Consider the following 19,158-nt stretch of genomic DNA (forward strand, 5'->3'; position numbering starts at 1 on the left):
ATTCCTTAAATTAACTAGCCCAAGCACTCGTTGGGAAGCTATCCTATAAATAAGTGAAAAAGGCAGCACCTGTTATGACTGGATAAGTATCTGATACTAAAGTGTGTGTAAGTAGAAAAGCTGTCTTTGGAGTTTAAATGCTATTTCAGAACCTATACCGTGCTACAAGTTTTCTAATAACCAGGACTATAGAACAGAAGTTCCTAATATTTTTTTCATAACGGGTCAGGTAATGAAAGGGATATCACACTGAGCATTGCATGAAAAAAATTAACCATGAACTGATGCCCACACATTCAACAAAGGCCCTCAAAGAGCAGAGCAGGGTTCCCTGTCTTTTAAGTAAAGGCTTGCCCCGATCATGGCACAGTGGGTGGGAGACTGCTTTGCCAAATGGACCAGAGCTCCTGGAGAAAGCAGCGGGGCAGGGGGATGTGCCTGGAGAATGGAGCCCTGGCCTTGGACCAGGGGATGGACCTGGCCTCGTGGTGCCTCCACCCTCCCTCCCGCTGCTGTTGCAGTCGCAGGGAGCGTCGCATTCTCCCCAAAAAGCAGGCGACCGAAAGCTCCCTCTGCCAGCCGCACCGAGGGGCTCTACGGCTGCGTGTGTCCCATAGCGCATGCTGTGGGAGCGTCTGCTAGAAACGGGTCCCCGAGTACATGTATTTACCCTATTAATTTAACAGGTATTATTACACGTTGTTAAAACTTTTTAAGATCTAACAGCTCAGCTTATGAGGGCTCCACCAAGATCTTCATAAACACCTACTTAAGAAGGAAGCTCTAACCTACAATCTAGATTATTGGGTTAAAATATATGGAACAGTATTTGTTCTTTTTGTTCTGCTTTCCTTGAAGATTCCTAGCCTTTTTCTGCTTATTGTTGTTAGCTCTTGTTAAATGCTGGCCGTGATATTGACAGGTTGTGGGGTTTTTTTCCTTCATATGCATCTGTTCAAAGATCAAATTTAGAATCTTATAAATAGCACTAAGCTCATCCCTGTTGAAGCAAGAGGATATTTTAGGTGTTCTCCAACATGTAAATTCAACAGACTGGAGTTTTCATCAAATATCTTAAAAAGTAAGTAACCTTACCTCCAAATTCTTTTGGAAAATAAATTTATCTTTTCTGAACTCTGTTGTACAGATTGTAGCATACCTGGTTAAGTAATTATTTTATTCCTTATAGTGACAGCAAAGAACATTCAAGACATACTGAATTGAGCTATTGGCGTAGAGGTACCAACTAAAGTTTTTCAAAACATATTCCATTTAAAATCTTTGTTGGACAAATGCGTAACTGGTGTGCAGTTCCAAATAAAACCACAGTAAATAGCTTAGTAGAATTAATTTCTATTAATTCATATTTACAGTGTAAAAATTATTTCTCTTCTAAATTTGGAAATCCTGCATGATTGGTCAGCAGTTAAGAAAATAATATAAGAATAACTTCTACTTTGAATGCTCTAGCTAAATGAAGGAATTGGGTCCTCACAGATTAGTCTGATTGTAAGATACAATTTAGAAAATTTAATATGCAGCATTTCAAGGTCCCTGATGAAATACTAATCTTTATAACTTTTACCTTATAAAGAGATTTGCAAAGATCTCTCCCATAAGCAGTGCATGCTTGATAAATATAGAGATACCTATGAGAGTAACCGTGAGAGGAAAAGCATATTTTTGCCAATGGCATTTGGAAAGTTGGAAAAGAGGGCAAAAGTGAAGAAAACGGGAAATGTTAGGAGAGGTGAATATCTTACATGAAAATCTGAGTAAATTGGATATGGTTATGGTTATCAGTCAGGTTATAGAACTTCTCTGTGTGTTTTAAGAGTTTGACTACATAAATGCTAGCCAAGTGGTGAAACACGTGCCTACATCTATGCATTTTCAGGCAAATCCTGCTCAGACCTTTGCCTAAATCACTGAAGAACTTTAGCTGGGAAGAGAGAGGGCTCAGGGGGATCTCATCAATGAACATAACCACCTGATGGAAGGGATTAAAGATGATGAAGCCAGACTTTTCAAAAGATTGGACACGGCCCTGAGCAGCCGGCTGTCAGTGACCCTGCTTTGGGCAGAGTGTTGGACCAGGCGATCCCCAGGGTTGCCCTCCAGCCTCAACCTGTCGGTGGCTGGGGCACTCCCTGAACCGATGTGCTGCTCTGGGCCGGTGTAATGTCTTTGCTGCCTGTGGCTCAGCGTGAAGGTAACACTGAGGCAAAACGGGGTCAATCCTTAATCTTGTGGATAGTCTTGCTCAAAGCATGCAAGGTAGACCTGCGAACTTTGGAGCTGTTTTGTGGATTTGTAGTCAGCCATGTTAATAACATAAGAAGGACCTAGACCAAATCTAAGAATTAATAAAATATCTTTTCAATTTGAAACACTCTGTCATGCCAAAAGGTACACAATGTGTTACAGAACCAATGATGTGCTTCATTTCTTGTTGTCGTGGTTTAACCCCAGCCAGCAACTAAGCACCACGCAGCTGCTCATTCACTTCCCCCCACCCAGTGGGATGGGGAGGGAATCGGGGAAAAAAAGTAAAACTCATGGGTTGAGATAAGAACAGTTTAATAGAACAGAAAAGAAGAAACTAATAATGATAATAATAACAACAATAATAAAATGACAATAATAATAACAAAAGGATCAGAATATACAAAACAAGTGATGCACAAGGCAATTGCTCACCACCTGCTGACCGATGCCCAGTTAGTTCCCGAGCGGCTATCTCCCCACCCCCACTCCCCCCAGTTTATATACTAGGCATGATGTCACATGGTATGGAATACCCCTTTGGCCAGTTTGGGTCAGCTGCCCTGGCTCTGTCCCCTCCCAACTTCTTGTGCCCCTCCAGCCTTCTTGCTGGCTGGGCATGAGAAGCTGAAAAATCCTTGACTCAGTCTAAACACTATTTAGCAACAACTGAAAACATCAGTGTGTTATCAACATTCTTCTCATACTGGACCCAAAACACAGCAGGATACCAGGTACTAGGAAGACGGTTAACTCTATCCCAGCCAAAACCAGGACACTTACATTGCTTATGTGTGATCCAGACAGCTAGTCCTGCCTACACACAGGATACATGAAATGGGCCCAGTGTGTGCAAAATTGAAATAGTTATAAAAACAGTTGGTCACAATGTGGAAGGGAAAACAGTCAAGTTGTTCCTTTCTTAGTCTAATCAGTCCATAGCTACAGAGCTGAACTATGGATCAGCAGGAATGAAAGACATGTTTTAACGTGCTTTCTTTACTATTCGATCATTCAGTATGCTGTCCTTTTCAACGGCATGTAGCTAACCAGTGAGAATGTTCCTCTGGTACTCCTAATAAGCCAGCTACAGTGTCCTTAAACAGAAATCACAAATTCTGTGACGATATTTGTATTTTTCTAATGTTTTATGATAGTCATATATAAAATTGCAAAACATAAATAGCTGAAAATAGTAATTGTTTTTGAAACCCAAAATACTTCTTAAAAACATTAATTTCTAAGCATTCAGACATGGGCACAATTTTTTTTTTTGAAGTAGGAAAATGAACAGTTTAAAACAGTGGTTTACTTGATATATATCTTCTTTCAAAATTACTTACGTTACTTTTGGTAACAGTAACAAGAGAGGAATTCCTGTATACCACTTGTAAATTAATATACAGTAATTAAGAGTAACAGAAGATTAATTTCTCTTGTTACAACAAAAGAAAGTAGAGAATCCTTTTTTGTCAATTCCGAATTATCATGAGTTTTAACAGAAAGATTCTCTTAAGTTTGTGGCTTTAAGGTTTGTTATTTTCATTTAAGTTTAGGACAGTTCAAAACATAGATATTGGCTTGTTGCAAAGGCTATTTTATTGATATTTACAATCATTTTTCCAACCAGAATGTCAAATTTTGAGCAGTTTCAGTTCGACTTTTACCAGTCCAATTATACCATAGATGACCAGGAAGAAGGTTACAACAGTTATGGGTCTAAAGAAAACCTGCATGGAAGCAGAAAGTAAGTATGCTACAAAAAAAACCCCAAAACCAAACAGAGAGAGAAACGGTGATATATATCTCAAAGCTCAAATGAAATTAATGACAAAAACTAGCATGCAATGGCCAAAAAAGGATTGCATAATCAATAAAGTGGAAATTTTAGTGGAGAAATGCAAGCCATAGCAATAGAAAGACAGGAAAAATCTTATTATTTCATTTTTTCTTATGTTTTTTAAACCTATTGGTGACTTCTGCCCACGGAAGAGGGACACTGAGGGAAAGAAGTTCTGAGGGTTTCCCCCTTAAGGAGATTTTGACACGACTGCGGTAGGAGGCTGGGTGTTGCTGCAGCTTCCCTGTTCAGCAGCTGATGGATCTAGCTGCCTGTGGGGCTTGCAGGAGGCACAAAAAGCTTCAAGAGATCATCTAGACTTTCCCCAAGGCAAAATTACTTGTAAATGAGCCTTTCTTTATGAAAGGACTGGGTTTTGTGCTACTTTTTTATGTACAGATGTTGCAGGTTGTTTACCAAATTGGAGCGACGGAGCTTCGTGCTATTAATGTGGATTTTAGGGCACATATTTCTAGAAATTCTTTAAGCTCCTTCTCGGATTCAAGAAAGAAAGAAAAAAAAATTAAATATATGGCTCTATTGTTAGCAGTATGGACATATCTGGGGAACATCACCAGGCTGCTTGGTGGAAAAGTCAGGAGTGCCTAAATTTGTGGGTGCCCTCACAGCTCCTAAATTCCCTTTCCCCCCCGACCCCAGCCTGGGGGCCTGTGCTGTGCAATTGCCTGAGCTGGATGGGCACAGAAGTGGGTGCAATGGGCTGCAATGTGCTGGCAGGCCGGCAAGGAGCCCTGCCTGGTTTCAGAGGGGGTTGCAGTGAAGGGAAGCAAAGCCATCATCAGTGGCTCGGCATTCAATACACAGAGCGGATACTGTACCCAGAAAATTTCCAGGTTCCCCAAATTGAAAATAGGTGAAAATTTAAACTGTGGCACGTGGGGAGCAGCTCTAAGCTGTTGTGAAGTTGCTCACTGCAGTTTGCTTGTTGCCACTTGTTTTGCTGTGATTTCTTTCTTGTCCTAGGAGCCGGGCAGGAGAGCAACCTCCAGCCAGTGTTTTTGCCCCACCAGAAATGCTTCTGTCGTCTCAGAGTTACACAGGTCAGATTTTGCAGCCAACATACAGTCCTGACACTCTCTGTCATCTCAGTTACGCTGACGGATTTGACGAGGAACCTCCTTTGCTAGAAGGTAAAAATACAACCATGGACGATGTGCGTGGTTCCTGGGGGTGCCTATACTTTTCTTTGCCAGCTAGTGGCAGTCACTAGAGAAACTGCAGCAGAGCTGCCAAGCCTGGCTGTGTGAGCTTCAGCCAACAGTCCCTGGCCCCCAAACCTACATTTTCTTATTTGAATTTGCCATGGATTCATTCAGCCTTATGGCATAAAAAGCATATACTTTACTATGGCATATGGCATATACTTTACTACCACTAGATGACAGCATAACAATAAGTTTTGCAATCACATTTCCAAATATTTTTTTCCATTCTGTTTATCCTGCATACATATTGGAACATCTATAATTAATAAATACTGATAATAATCCTTTTTTCATATCTAGTAATAAATTTAATAGTTTGAAGATGCTAAATAGCTTGTTTCAGTGGGAAAGAAATGCAGAAATCTGCTTCCAGTTTCAATTAGTTGCTCATTTAACTACACAGACAATATAATTCTTTATGATGATTGAACCATCCTAATGCTAGTGGCTGATTTTGTAGTTTACAAAATACTTGTGCTACATTAAAAAAAAAGGAGAACTTATTTGTGATTATTTCAGCATAATGTAAAAAGAGCATATTCAGCCTGCTTTTGCATACTGGAATGCAAGTGGCGTTTTTTCTACTTAAAAGATACTACTACTGCCTTAAAACCAGCAAGATCACTCTGTTTGATATAGATAACTGCTAGATCTCTACCTCTCAGACCTCCAAGCATTCAACTCCACATGCAGCTCACCCTGTAAAAAGGATGTTGACGTACGACTGCTTCTGATCCGCAGGGCTTCAGAGATGTTCCTATCTGTGTACCACATAAATCTGACCAAAGACACACATTTTAATACAGAATAGCTTTATTTATATAATATTTTGGCTCAGCTCGAGATGGTGGATCAGTGGAATAAGGTAAAGACTTGGCCTTCCAAACAGATCTAACACATTGTCAGTCTCAGTAATTCTGGTACCCAGTTCTGAACCTAACTTTTCCCTTACTGGAGCATCTCGGGGAAGATGATTACTCTTGCAAGCTGAAGTGTTTCTGCAGAAGTTATAAGAGAAATCTTTGCCCCAGTAAAGTTAATGGCAGAATTCCCATCAACTTTAATGGGGAATAATTTTGTTCTGTTTCTAGGGGTCCTCAGTAATTACTTTTTAAATGCAAGAAAAGCTTATAAAGCACTGTACAAAGGATTATTAACTGGGCTTGAAGGGAAGAATGTCATTTTTAAGTGCCTCTGGCAGTTCAGGCTTAAGACACATCTCTTGTCAGATTTGCCAGAATTAAAGCATATATCTCTGTCCTCAATGTTCTAGAGTATCTTGAATTCTGCAGTTACTGTTAAGTAGCATATTTTTCAACATCTAAGTTAGCATGGCATTAGATATATGTGTTTTAAATATAAGAAAAACAAATATTAACTCAAAAATGCTGAGGGCATTTTTTGGTTCACTGCCTAAAATTGGATTTAATAAATTAATATTCCAATTTAGAATCAGAGCTGACTCTCAGATATACTGGGTATATAGCAGGGGCATCATGTTCCTACTACAGAATACATCATCCCACAATATTATCTTCATTAAAGTGATTAATTTGTTTGCTTGTTTGGGGTTTTGTAGTATCTAATGTGTTTCTGTAAAAGTGTTTTCTTGTGAGCAATTAACAGTCCTGGAATTTCTCATTGCAGAACTTGGGATCAATTTTGAGCATATATGGCAAAAAACATTAACAGTTCTTAATCCAATGAAGCCTGCAGATGGCAGCATTATGAATGAGACAGACCTCACCGGACCTATGGTTTTCTGTTTGGCCCTTGGAGCAACATTGCTGCTGGTAGGATGTGGTAGAAATCTTAAGGGATTTCTTCTCTAACAATCTAATGCCTAGGTGATAATGCATGTGAAGTTGCAGAAGATGTAGTACTGGCATAAAATGAATCATTTGCTGCCATTTGTTCCGAGATTATATATTAAAAAGTCTCCTTGCTTTGAAAGTACTTGCATAAAGTTTAAATGTAATGTAGATGTAATACAGGTGAAGTGATGTATTACTTCCAGTGGAAAGAAAAGACCACACCATTTTTTGGAGTGGGATTTAATATGAACAAAGGACAGTTCTGTGCAGTGTCTATCCTGGGGAGGCTCTGAACACCTGAAGCATAGCAGTGTGTGCTAGGTAAGGACCTAACAAGGAGGTTTTAAAGGAGGGAATAAAAAGGCATAGCAGACCAGCCCAGTTTTTCTAACCCTCTTGCTACTGTTTTGACATTATCTTCTCTCAATGTTATTTTGGGGAGTGCAGAGATATAAAAAACATGATCTTTATGTAACTAGAATAAGTTGAAAAAGGAAGTGGAAACAGCCTTTTCCTTCCCACCTCAAATTTGCATTACCTTCCTATAAATTTTGCTAGTCCTTTCTTAGTTTATATTCTTTTTCGACGTCATCTACCAAACAAAATATGGTAGCCTATATTTAACCCCTTTCCTCTTTACAGGAGGAAAGTTGAACAGGGATTGTACAGTACTCCAAATTCATCTATTTATCACTGACAACAGGGGCTCTCCAGTGCTGCTGAAGTACAGCTCTGATTGTCGGCAGCAATTCATCAGGCAGGGATAAGGTGGAACCATTCTGGGAAGGGCTTTACTGCTCTGCAACTGAGTTGAGAGAAACGGGGATCTAATTCTCCATTTCCTCTGTGATAAATAGTGCTGAATCAGAAGACTCTTGCAAGTTCTTACTCAATTTGTAATGTCAGTGCAGTACTTGAATGTGCAAACTGCAATATAAATGGCAAGTATTATTATTGTTTATGTCCCCATAAAATTAAAAATCTTTTAAAAGGGTGGAAGAGGCAGGAGGAAAGGGAATAAAAGGAAAAGAAGGTGGGAAGCTAGAGAAGACAGGCTATTTTCCACCTAGAGAAATAAAGGTATGCAGGGAAGAAAAGGATAAAGTGTTAAATTGATTATAATCAGGAAAATGGAAGGAAAGCTAAAAGAACGACAGAATGGAAAAAAATGGTTGCTGTTGATTTTGCTCCCTGAATAGCAAACAATTATAATGAATATTAAACTACTATTATTGAAATAAAATACTTTAATTACCTTATTTATTCTGGGATATTAAGCATTTTAAGTGTCATTAGAAAAACAACTATTTTCAATGCTCCAGTTTTAGGCCAGCAGAACTCCTCTGATACAATCTAGTGGTTTTGTACCACAACTTCACAGCAATAAGTCTATGGGATTTCCATGGGCCATCTTATAAATTCAGGCTGCTCATTTTCTCTCGGATGCATTTGAATATTAAAGTGGCTCTTCAGCTGTGTAAGCTATGATATCCTTCTGTACTTGAATAATTCTCTTCTAATAGCACCAGGAACATAATTTGGTTGAGAGCTTGTTTCCAAAAATAATTTATAAATTTTATTTAGTTTCAGCTTTTTAACTATGGAAAAATATGCAAAGATATTCTTCAAATGGTAGCAGTTTTTTCAGAGCACAGAGAAAAAGAGGAAAGGGTTGTTAGCCTGGCAGCAGGACTTGATCTTCCTCATACTGGTGTAAAACAGGACAGCTCTATTGCAGATAGAGAAACAACGGCAGTGCAAAAGTTAGCAGAAGCCCGAGTCTCAGCTGCTTTGCATTTTACATAGTCATTCGTACAAAATCAGACTTCCCCATCCACTTAAACTAAGGATAGTAGTACCCACTCTAGGCAGATGCAAACAAGCGCACGAAGCCTGACTTTCTTCTAACCTTGTTCCTTCCGCAGGACAAATTTAGCTCTTTCCATTCATCAAAGCCTGCCAGACTAATCAAGCCTCATTCTGGTTTTGCTTACATCACTGTGAATTGGGAGTATTCCCGCCTGTGTGAGTCAATATATTTACATATGTTAAGAAAGACTAGAATTGGAACCATCATGTTCAGCTGCTTTTTTTTTTTTCTCTCTCTCATTCCACTGTGCCACAAATCAAACATTTCACCAAGTGGAGATTTCAGTTAGCTGCTAGTGCTAGTGCTCCCTTCACCTCTGTCTCAGTAATTCCTTAATCTTAAACTAACATGCTAAATAGTGCTGTGTAGAATAATTAAATACACTGAAACAAACAGTCTAAAATACTAGCTTGTAGTTGCATCTGTTTGAGACAGAGGTTTTCTTAGCTGGTCTATAGTAAAAGTTGCCCCAAACTGTTGCAGATGTTAAACTTACTACAAATCTTTGATGACTGAAATTGTAATTGATAATAATCTGAGCCAGTTTTGCTCTCCCATACTATCTCTAGCTATCATTAATTTTATTTGGTGAAGCAATTTTTCCTGATTATTTTATGCCAGTAGTATGCAAACACAGCAAAGGACTCTGTACATAAATAGGAAGATTTCTTCTTATGCTGTTTTTTCAGCAATAGATTATTTATGGTGGAACGCAGTGGCAGGGAAAAGGCCAACACTCAGGACGTTGCAAGGATATAGGCAACCTGACTGTACCTGACCTAACCTTGAGGACTGGAACCAGATGAGAGCTCAGCAGTGAGCCAGGTCAAGATGAAAACAGGATAACGGTGCTGACATAGAGGCAGGTCTTACTAACTGAGGCTGCTTTTCACGTATGCATGCACTGCTCTCCAACCAGAGCTGGTGAGCCATCACCAACCTGCAACATTAGGACTTTCAGGCTGTGTCGTCACTAGATTAGGCTCTCTCCACTGCGTTGCTTTATATCTGTCCAGCTCAAATACTTCTGGCATCCAGTGATCTGTTTCCACCTGAATGGATATAGGAAGAGGGGGCAGAGAAGGAGGGTCCTCAAAGCTGCTTTCCTCCAGATTTTATTAAAATGTATGGATAAGTAAAGTGTAAAGTCTCAATCCTCCTTAACCATCATGGAAGAGATACTTGTAAATATTGCAAACCATGGAAGAAGCTTCAATAATGTTTCCACCTTATCCATCACAAGAGAATCCAACCATAAGCTACAAAATTATTAGAAAACTGAGACCCTTTGTTAGTTCTGATTCTTATGTGGTTTATCATATGCAATGTATAACGTGCAATATATAGACGTGTGTGTATGCACAAACACACTTGTGTTTTAAGTAGTATATACGTATTGTTATGTGTTAGGAAGGTGATGCATTGTGGCCCTTCATTTGAGAAGTTTATTCCATGGTCCTGAGGTAAGGATTGAGTCCCAGGTTTGAGCTCTGTACTTCACAAATGCATGTTATCATTAGGATACAAAGTTCCAGGACAAAGCAAACAAAACCATCTTCATCCCAATCACTGTTTATTTCTGATGTACAAATGTTTATTTCTGATATACAGATGTGAAAATGACAGTATTGCATAGCCGACATTCAGTATTTCATTTGTTAGAAGCTTGAAGGGAGAGAAGAAATATTTAGCAGTCTTTTGTGAGTGTTCATTTCTGGGAGTGAACAATGCCCTCATGCCTGGAGGTGATCCTTCAAAATGATGGCAGGAGATGAAGAAATCGGTGGTGCTGTGGCCACTGTTGCCTGTTGTACTAGCTTTGTGTATAAATTAGAAAACATCAGGCTCCAGGCTGTCAGGCTGGTACCTTTCACAGGCACTAAATTCCCACAAAGGAATAAAACCTGGAAGAAAAAAACACCTGTTTTTTTTTCATTCCTTGGAACAAAAAAAGAACACAAGCTGACAGTTTGTGGCTGGTTGACCCTGGGTGGATGTCAGGTGCCAACCAAAGCGGCTCTATCACTCCCCTCCTCAGCTGGACAGGGGAGAGAAAATACAACGAAAGGCTCATGGGTCAAGATAAGGACAGGGAAATCACTCAGCAGTTACCGTCACTGCCAAAACAGACTTGACTTGGGGAAATTAGTTTGATTTATTACCAATCAAATCAGAGTAAGGTAATGAGAAATAAAAACCAAATTTTAAAACACCTTTCCCCCACCGCTCCCTTCTTCCCAGGCACAGCTTCACTCCCGATTTTCTCTACCTACACCCCCCCACAGCACAGGGGGATGGGGAATGGGGGTTGTGGTCACTTCATCACACATTGTCTCTGCTGCTCCTTCCTCCTCAAGGGCAGGACTCCGAACTCTTCCCCTGTTCCAGCATGGGGTCCCTCCCACAAGAGACAGTTCTCCACTTCTCCAATGTGAGTCCTTCCCACGGGCTGCAGTTCTTCATGAACTGCTCCAGCCTGGCTCCCTTCCACAGCCTGCAGTCCTTCAGGCACAAACTGCTCCAGCATGGGTCCCCCACAGGGTCACAAGTCCTGCCAGCAATCCTGCTCCAGTGTGGGCTCCTCTCTCCACAGATCCGCAGGTCCTGCCAGGAGCCTGCTCCAGCACAGGCTTCCCATGGGGTCGCAGCCTCCTTCGGGCATCCACCTGCTCCAGCGTGGGGTCCTCCATGGGCTGCAGGTGGATATCTGCTCCACCGTGGACCTCCATGGGCTGCAGGGGGACAGCCTGCCTCACCATGGTCTTCACCACGGGCTGCAGGGGAATCTCTGCTCCGGCACCTGGAGCACCTCCTCCCCCTCCTGCTTCACTGACCTTGGGGTCTGCAGAGTGGTTTCTCTCACATATTCTCACTCCTCTCTCTGGCTGCAGTCTTCTGTTGTGCAGCATTTTTCCCTCCTTCTTAAATCTGTTATCCCAGAGGCACTACCACCATCGCTGATGGGCTCGGCCTTGGCCAGCGGCAGGTCCGTCTTGGAGCCGGCTGGCATCAGCTCCATCGGACATGGGGGAAGCTTCTAGCAGCTTCTCACAGAAGCTACCCCTGTACCCCCCTCCGCCCCGCCAAAACCTTGCCACACAAACCCAATACACAGTTACTACTCAGGTTTATGTTGAAATGAACGTGTTGTATTGATCTAACCACAACCATGTGTCTTTCTCATGGTAGTCAAGGGGAAGACACATTCACCCTGAAAACCAGCATACTTTCAGCAAAGTTTTAGTATTTTTTTTGCAGGCCTCCTTAAACCTGGAGGTTTGTAATAATATGTGAAGCATATCAAGTAAGTTGGGTCATTATTTTGCTTAGGACACTTTTCCACAGCCCCATATAAACCTGTTGGAAATATGTTTCCTGACAGTAAAATGTGCTTTCCAGAATTTCTTCTCAGTTTGTTACCAGTTAGACCTTCCCAAGTCTCCCCAACCAATTCCTGTCCTGTTCAGAGCCCAATGACAGTAAGACTGAGAATCAGCCTTATAACTTTAAGTTAGTGACAAGGACATTCTCACAATTGTACCTTGGAATTTTTTGATGCAAAGATCACCCAAAAATATCAGCTGTGGTTTACAATTGAACTGATGTAGGCGAAGCGGAGAGGGAGGGTCAACAAGAAAAAGTAACAAACCTAGTGCTTGCCTTCTGTCTTCTCCCCCCATTTTGCAATCACTTGCTCATTTCTGACACTTCATGCTTACTCATATTTATTCCAGGCAGGAAAAGTTCATTTCGGCTATGTGTATGGCATGAGTGCCATTGGGTGCCTTGCTATGCATGCCCTACTGAACCTGATGAGCATCCCAGGAGTCTCGCATGGCTGCGTTGCAAGTGTCTTGGGCTATTGCCTGCTGCCCATGGTGATCTTGTCCTCTTCTGCAGTCTTCTTCTCGCTACAGTAAGTACCAGTTTATGGCAACAGGAATCATATGAAGGGCAGTGAGTCAGAAGGCTGGTGTTACACAAAACATTTTGTAAATGGTTAGGTAGTGAATTTTGGCTTCTGAAACTGTGAAGAAAAACACCATTTTGTTTGTGTGTGTAGGTGGAAATGGACAAAACTGGACTGCGTTTGAGAAGGGTGATATATATTTATTTTAATATGAGCCCTTAATTCCGCTGTTTCCCACTTGAACTGAGAGTGCCTTTGATTTTTGCAGCACCCTTGAATGTGATTTTTGTTTTGCAGAGCCAACAGTGGCCAAACTTAGGTATCAATTTTAAAAGCAACTGCCGGACTTCGGTTTTATGTAGCTGGTTCTCCTGTTACTTTTTTTGTTCACAGTATCAGGCTTCCATCCTTATGCTTCCTTTCCTTCTGTAGACAGATTTCTGTGTGACAGAATGAAATAATCAAGCAACCCTTAATGATTTGGAGCATTAGAACAAGTGTTTAAGATGTAGTAGAGCCGTATACTCTGAGGTATAGTTGTGGTGTAATTGCAAACCTGAAAATAACTGAAAACTTTGAAAAACCAAATGTGTGTGGCATATGCATCAGTGCGTGTGGGGGGAGGTGTTTAGTAATATGCCTATGAATAGGAAATTTGTATGCAAGCCTCTTCTTCCTCCTCATATGATAAGCCTTTTGAGATACAGACAGTGTTTACCTCCCTGTTCACATACAGCAAAGTACAAGGAAGCTCCAGGTCTTGCCTGAAGGCCTTGAGCAGTACTTCTATCCATTGTTAACACGTTATTAATAATGGTTCCCCTCCTTAGTCTTTGTTGTTCACTCACATTTTTAACTTTCCAATTTGTAATGTATGGGACTTGGCAGCTGATGAATAAGAAAGTGCCCCTGTTTGTTTTCTCTGGAAAAGCAGGAATTTTGTATATATTATTTTTTAAGGAAATTATATAGTGGGATGAAGATTTTGGCACAATCCTTGGTGCATGGATTCTGTGGAGCTATGATGGGTTAACCTGACCATATTCCATGTATCAAAGTGTTTCTGAGCTGTCCTTGATGAGACGAACAAAAGTGACACTGAAGAAGCCTTTTATTCTCTGTTCTCCTACACTTCCCATATTTTCTTGATTAACCTGTTTAATAATCCACCCTAATAAAAAGTGCAGATACGTAATCATAGGACAGATGGGGCGAACTCCAAACCAGCTGTTAGAACTGCGCAGAGTACTGTTGTCTGTACAAGGAATCCCCAAGCACACACCGCACATTTGTAAAATGCTGCAAATTTACAGAAAGCACATCTTTTGAAAATCTATAAATACTATACTGTGATAGCCTTTACAAGATTAAACCATTATATCTGAAATGAATTGATAACGTTAAGTGCCTATCTACAGGATTCTGCAGTCCTTTCTCATTCACTGTATGAAACTGCTTGAACACAGCAAGTACCAAGGTTAACATTTACGAAAATGCTATTAAAATTAAGTGGCAACTTTTAAATCCAACATACATTTCAATATTTTTAATTTAAAAACTTATTTAAAATGGCAAAGGAAAGACAGCAATACATTCTTTTTTTTTAATATTTGTAAAAATGTTATTTCTGTCTATTTCAAAGTGTAAAGAACTAACTTCAATGTTTGTTTTCACAGAAAATATACGTAAGATAATGTGTACATCTGTTGCAAAGATCATACTAATCCAACAATTTTCAGTTTTCATGATTAGCTATTTGACTGTAACTGAATAAAGCAAAATATGAACATTTTGTGTGGTGAATAGTACCAGAAAGAAACCCAGTTCTTTTATGCAAACTTGCATGAAACCAGAGTTGTTTGTGGCCATCTATGCTGATATCATGTCTGAGCCCAAGCTGATTAGGCCATCTTTCTGGGAGAAACATCAGCAGACCTTTTTCCTGGAAAAAACAACAATTCTTTACTATCAAATCCCTGAACAGAGTGGTCAAGCCATTTCCTTAACTAAACAGTGAAGGAAATGAGTGTAACAGTGGAAAAAGAAATTCTTAGACCCAGCTGATGCAAAGGACCCATTTGGTGACCGCATCTGCAGGTTGTGAGAGAGAGGAGTGGAGAGGGTCCACTCATGTCTGTCCCCCCAGCTCAATCTCATACCAGTACTCCCCCAGTCCTCTTGGTCACTGTGAGCATGACATCTGCCTTTGCCTGACATCTGCCTTTGCCCTTCTCCTATGCTTGAGGATTCGGCCCTTGTGGACATGCCAGACACAAGGTCTCCACTAAAGCCAGACCATTCCTTTTGGCAGTAACAAAAGGATCAAGGACTGTTAGATCAAGGACTGAATTTGTAAGTTCACAGAGGTATCTTTTGGCTCCAGTATGATTTTACGTCACCTTTCCATTGTGGTCACTGCCAGTCCTAGAACAAACCATGAGAGGCCATTGGACCTCAGTGCAAGGCAGAGCAGCCACAGCTCTAAATTGTACTACCTTGTGATAGCCCCTTAAAGAGTCATTATACTAGCTGTAAATTGTCATTGCACAGTATGTTCCTGTTGCATCCCATCCCTCTGCCAGCATGGGTACCTGCTCAAAGAGCCATCCATACATACCAGCTCTGAATTTCTGGCTAACTGTTTAAGTGAGGATCTTGGCATCTCCACTTGGAGCAGAGGCCAGGAACTTGGTTCACAGACCCCAGTGTAATTTCCCTGAATGCCACTGTATAGGTTTAAAGAACACTTAAACTGAGGATATTAAATCACATGGTCGTTAATGTTTTATTTTTAATGGGTTGAAGTTGCAATGAGCTGCTGAGCTACCTTAAAATCAATTCTCTCCTTCCTCCCCCAAAGTCCCAAGAGCTGACAACACCAAGTACCTTATTGGCCTGGAGACTGGATTGCCAAGAAGTGAACCATTTTATGTGATATGATTGGATTAAGTAAACTAAGTCAATTAAATAAGGGGAGCTTTACTCATCATGGTGTAATTGCAATAATAATATTAGTGGAGATTACTTCTGAGAAATGGACCTAAGTAAGTATACATAGTCTGTTTCTCACTTCTGGTTCTGTTTTGCTGATACTTTGGAAGAGTGGGGCACCAGGAAGTCCTTTAGGAAGTGGCCGAGGTTCATTCATTCTGAGAGTCCTTGAGACTGACACAGGGAAAGTGTGTAGCACAGCCGATCTCATTATGTACTTCAGCAGTGTATTACGCACATGATCTCATGCATTTTATAGAAGCAGGCTGCAAATACAGAGTGCAAATAAAGCATATGTGAAGCACTATTTATTGGCAAGATTTTGTTCTCACAGGGTTTAATAGTGAGGTCTCTGTAATCTGCAGGAATATTTCAGGGGGCTTTTGACCATAGTCCCATAATCATCAGTTCTCCAGGCCACCCTGCGCCTGAGAGGTGGCAGAATGTAACTTCAGAAGGGCCCAGCTGTCACCAAGGGGCAGTGTGGAAAGCCACCGTCCTTTCAGTGTGCAGAGAAGGATGCCAGGATGAGCAAAATATTTCTGCTCAGTGGTTCTTTTCCCATCCTTTACTTTCTACTCAATGTGTGCCCTTTTTTAAAAGACCAGTTGAGCTTTCTCCTGGGAGGCAGTGACCACCTTTCTGCCTACTCAGCTCAGGTGTGATTCTTTAAGAGCCTCATTGCCTCTCCTCAGAATCCGAGGCACACTTAAAACCTGTGCTGTTGTTACAAAAATGCAACCCCTCCAGGTCACGAGGCTGCCCAAAGGAAGAGTAGGTCTGTAGTGTCATTTTGGATCCTAACAACTTCTACAAGATGGTTTTGGCTGCAACAGGATCTTTGCTAACTTTAAAATCAAACTTTAGCTGCTACATCTGCTGGAGCCCCAGAAGATTTATTTAGAAATGCATTGTCCTTTTAGCAGTACTTCTGATAAAGCTGCTGCTTTTATCCATGCTGAAGAAATTACCTTTTTGTTTCCTGTTACTATTTTAATTTGTTTCTCAGGCTTGACTTTCATTATGTCAGTCAGTCCTTGGTTCTTCCAGTGACTGCTACCTTATCACTAACAAGCTGCTAGACATGAACTCGAGTTTGATAAGATTTGGTGCTACATTTACTAACAAGTGGACTCTGTCCTGTTTCTTTTGTTTTTTTTTTTCTCCTAGGGGGATCCTGGGAACTTTGTTAGCTCTGTTTATTATTGGATGGTGCAGTTTGTCAGCCTCCAAAATTTTTACCTCTGCATTGGGTATGGAAGGACAGCAGCTTCTTATTGCGTACCCGTGTGCTTTACTTTATGGACTTTTTGCACTTCTAACAGTTTTCTGAGATGTATTTTCTGGTAGCCTTATTACAGTCTGTTTATGGTTGTTGGAGGGGCAAGGGGTTATTTACTTATTTTTAGATTGCCTAGAGTTGCATTAAGTTCCATTAACAGAATTAGATTATATGACTTACCTTTTATTTGCCTAATGGCTGATAATGAAAGAAAAAATCAAGCTAACAGGTAGATGACTGCAATAATGGTGTTTTGAAAGTCTTATAGCTTAAAGAAAAACATTTGTATTGAGGAAGTAGTAAAGGTGAAAAAATATGAAATAAATGCTAATTTAAAAAAAAATCTGTTCTGAGTGTTTAATATATAATACATATACTAGAGAGTAACTGGAAAGCAATAATGTAAATATTTAATAGACCTAGTAAATCAAGTGAAACTACAAATTTATTTGTTTCAAAAAAACTAGCTTGCCATCTTATATGATTACTAATTAATATCCAGAATTTATGTATGTGGCTTTGGGTTTTTTTAACAGAAGAATGAGTGGCCCTGCTTTGTGATGTTGAAGAATTGTCCAAGAACAGGTTGCTACAACAGAGGGAGGAAACTAGGAATGTCATCCTGGTTTGTTTTTTTTTTTTAAGAGGTGCTCCTGTCCAAAACACTATTGTACTGTTTGTAATGTACAGCAATGTTATATTTTAAAATTGCCACTAAACCACCGCCTGCTGTCACTGCAGAAAAGCACCACACAAAGCAAAGGCAGCTCCTAAAAATGTCTCCTGAAAGGCAGAACTGTATTTGAGCAAGCAAAATACAAATCTCCACAATTTTATCTGCCCCCCCCCCAATCTATTTGCTGCTTTTAGTTTTACAGGAACCTAACATTTTTATAATAGCAATGAAGCACAGAATGCACCAGATGATGTTTCAAAATACAATATTAGAAGTATCAAGCCATCAAGAGGAAATGGAGATGTGTGTGCAGTCATAACAAGAGCAAAATCCAGCACGCAGTGGTAGAGAAAATGAATGTAGCTGTAGAAAGGGCTAGGGAAAAGAAATAGATGAAATAAAGGGAAATGTGAAGGAAATGAATGGCAGCAGATTATTTCATCTGTGTTTTAGGGTGTCTTCCTTCTTGATGTATATTTTTAAGATCTTGATTATCCTCCTATTTATTCATTATTTTGAACTCTTCGGTGAAATGCCTACAAAATATTTCTCTCTCTAGACAGAGGACCAATGATTCTGTGAGAGAGGGTCCTGATAGTGCAAGCAATTATGCAGAAGCTTAGTATGGCAAAACTGCTCAAGAATACATAAAATGAATTGTGTACCTAATCCTTTTCAGGTCAGAGGTAAATTAGATGATCAGTTTGTCCTCAAGCTAGTGATTCTGTTTCTGAATTGAAAGAGCCTTTGCTAAAAATATTTCCCATTGCTGGCATATTTGTTTTTTTTTAAGAACTCTTGTGCAAACTATTCTGGAATTCATTTTACTGAACTCCAGTGGAACTAGTTCAGACTAGGGGTCATGAGAAGTAAAAAAAGGTAATGCGTACTTAGCCAATTCCTTAAAAAATCACAACTCATTTATGGCAAAATTCTTGCTGCATTTATCCATTTCTTTGTTGCAAGGCTAGGAACACAGGCACAGAGAGGCAAAGTTGGAGGCATGACCCTAGAGCAAATTGTGGCTATAACTAGGCAGGATCTAGCTGCATGTAAGTGGGAAGTGTGTGAATTTGGAAGATGATTGGCATTTGTAAGCGCGACAGATTTGGCCCTCCTGTATCAGGGAGTAAATTTGCCACTAATGAGGCACAGATAAACATGTCAAGTGACTCCAGGGTATTGTTATAAAATCAGGCAGTTTGATTTACCACGCAATAATGGCATTCTCATGTCTGAATGGGGAAAGATTCATGTGGTTGCACTTCTGAAGTTCAGAAAAGA

At 40.3% G+C, this 19,158-nt stretch overlaps 1 protein-coding gene across 3 annotated transcripts; it reads left to right on the forward strand.

Annotated features, from left to right (window-relative positions):
- The first annotated feature begins 993 nt into the window (after nucleotides 1-993).
- YIPF7 (Yip1 domain family member 7) lies at nucleotides 994-17,535 on the forward strand. 3 transcript variants are annotated; one of them, XM_052780151.1, is made up of 6 exons: nucleotides 994-1,081; nucleotides 3,896-4,012; nucleotides 5,090-5,256; nucleotides 6,979-7,124; nucleotides 12,750-12,931; nucleotides 17,087-17,535. In XM_052780151.1, exons 2-6 carry the CDS (start codon nucleotides 3,897-3,899, stop codon nucleotides 17,247-17,249), a joined length of 774 nt encoding a protein of 257 aa, XP_052636111.1. In that variant the 5' UTR covers nucleotides 994-1,081; nucleotide 3,896; the 3' UTR covers nucleotides 17,250-17,535. The 3 variants fall into 3 exon arrangements, with proteins under 3 accessions (XP_052636111.1, XP_052636112.1, XP_052636113.1); XM_052780152.1 differs by lacking the exons at nucleotides 12,750-12,931; nucleotides 17,087-17,535 and adding an exon at nucleotides 9,071-9,674; XM_052780153.1 differs by lacking the exons at nucleotides 994-1,081; nucleotides 3,896-4,012 and adding an exon at nucleotides 4,343-4,447.
- Nucleotides 17,536-19,158: the final 1,623 nt, after the last annotated feature.

Source organism: Harpia harpyja, chromosome 2, assembly GCF_026419915.1.
Source record: "Harpia harpyja isolate bHarHar1 chromosome 2, bHarHar1 primary haplotype, whole genome shotgun sequence".
NCBI classification, from domain to species: domain Eukaryota; kingdom Metazoa; phylum Chordata; class Aves; order Accipitriformes; family Accipitridae; genus Harpia; species Harpia harpyja.

Excerpts from the sequence above, each read along its gene's own strand:
- YIPF7 (XM_052780151.1), top strand. The coding sequence starts at position 3,897 with ATGTCAAATTTTGAGCAGTTTCAGTTCGACTTTTACCAGTCCAATTAT. Across the intron at positions 5,257-6,978 it reads GGAACCTCCTTTGCTAGAAG|AACTTGGGATCAATTTTGAG; the intron begins GTAAAAATACAA and ends TTCTCATTGCAG. Across the intron at positions 12,932-17,086 it reads GCAGTCTTCTTCTCGCTACA|GGGGATCCTGGGAACTTTGT; the intron begins GTAAGTACCAGT and ends TTTTTCTCCTAG.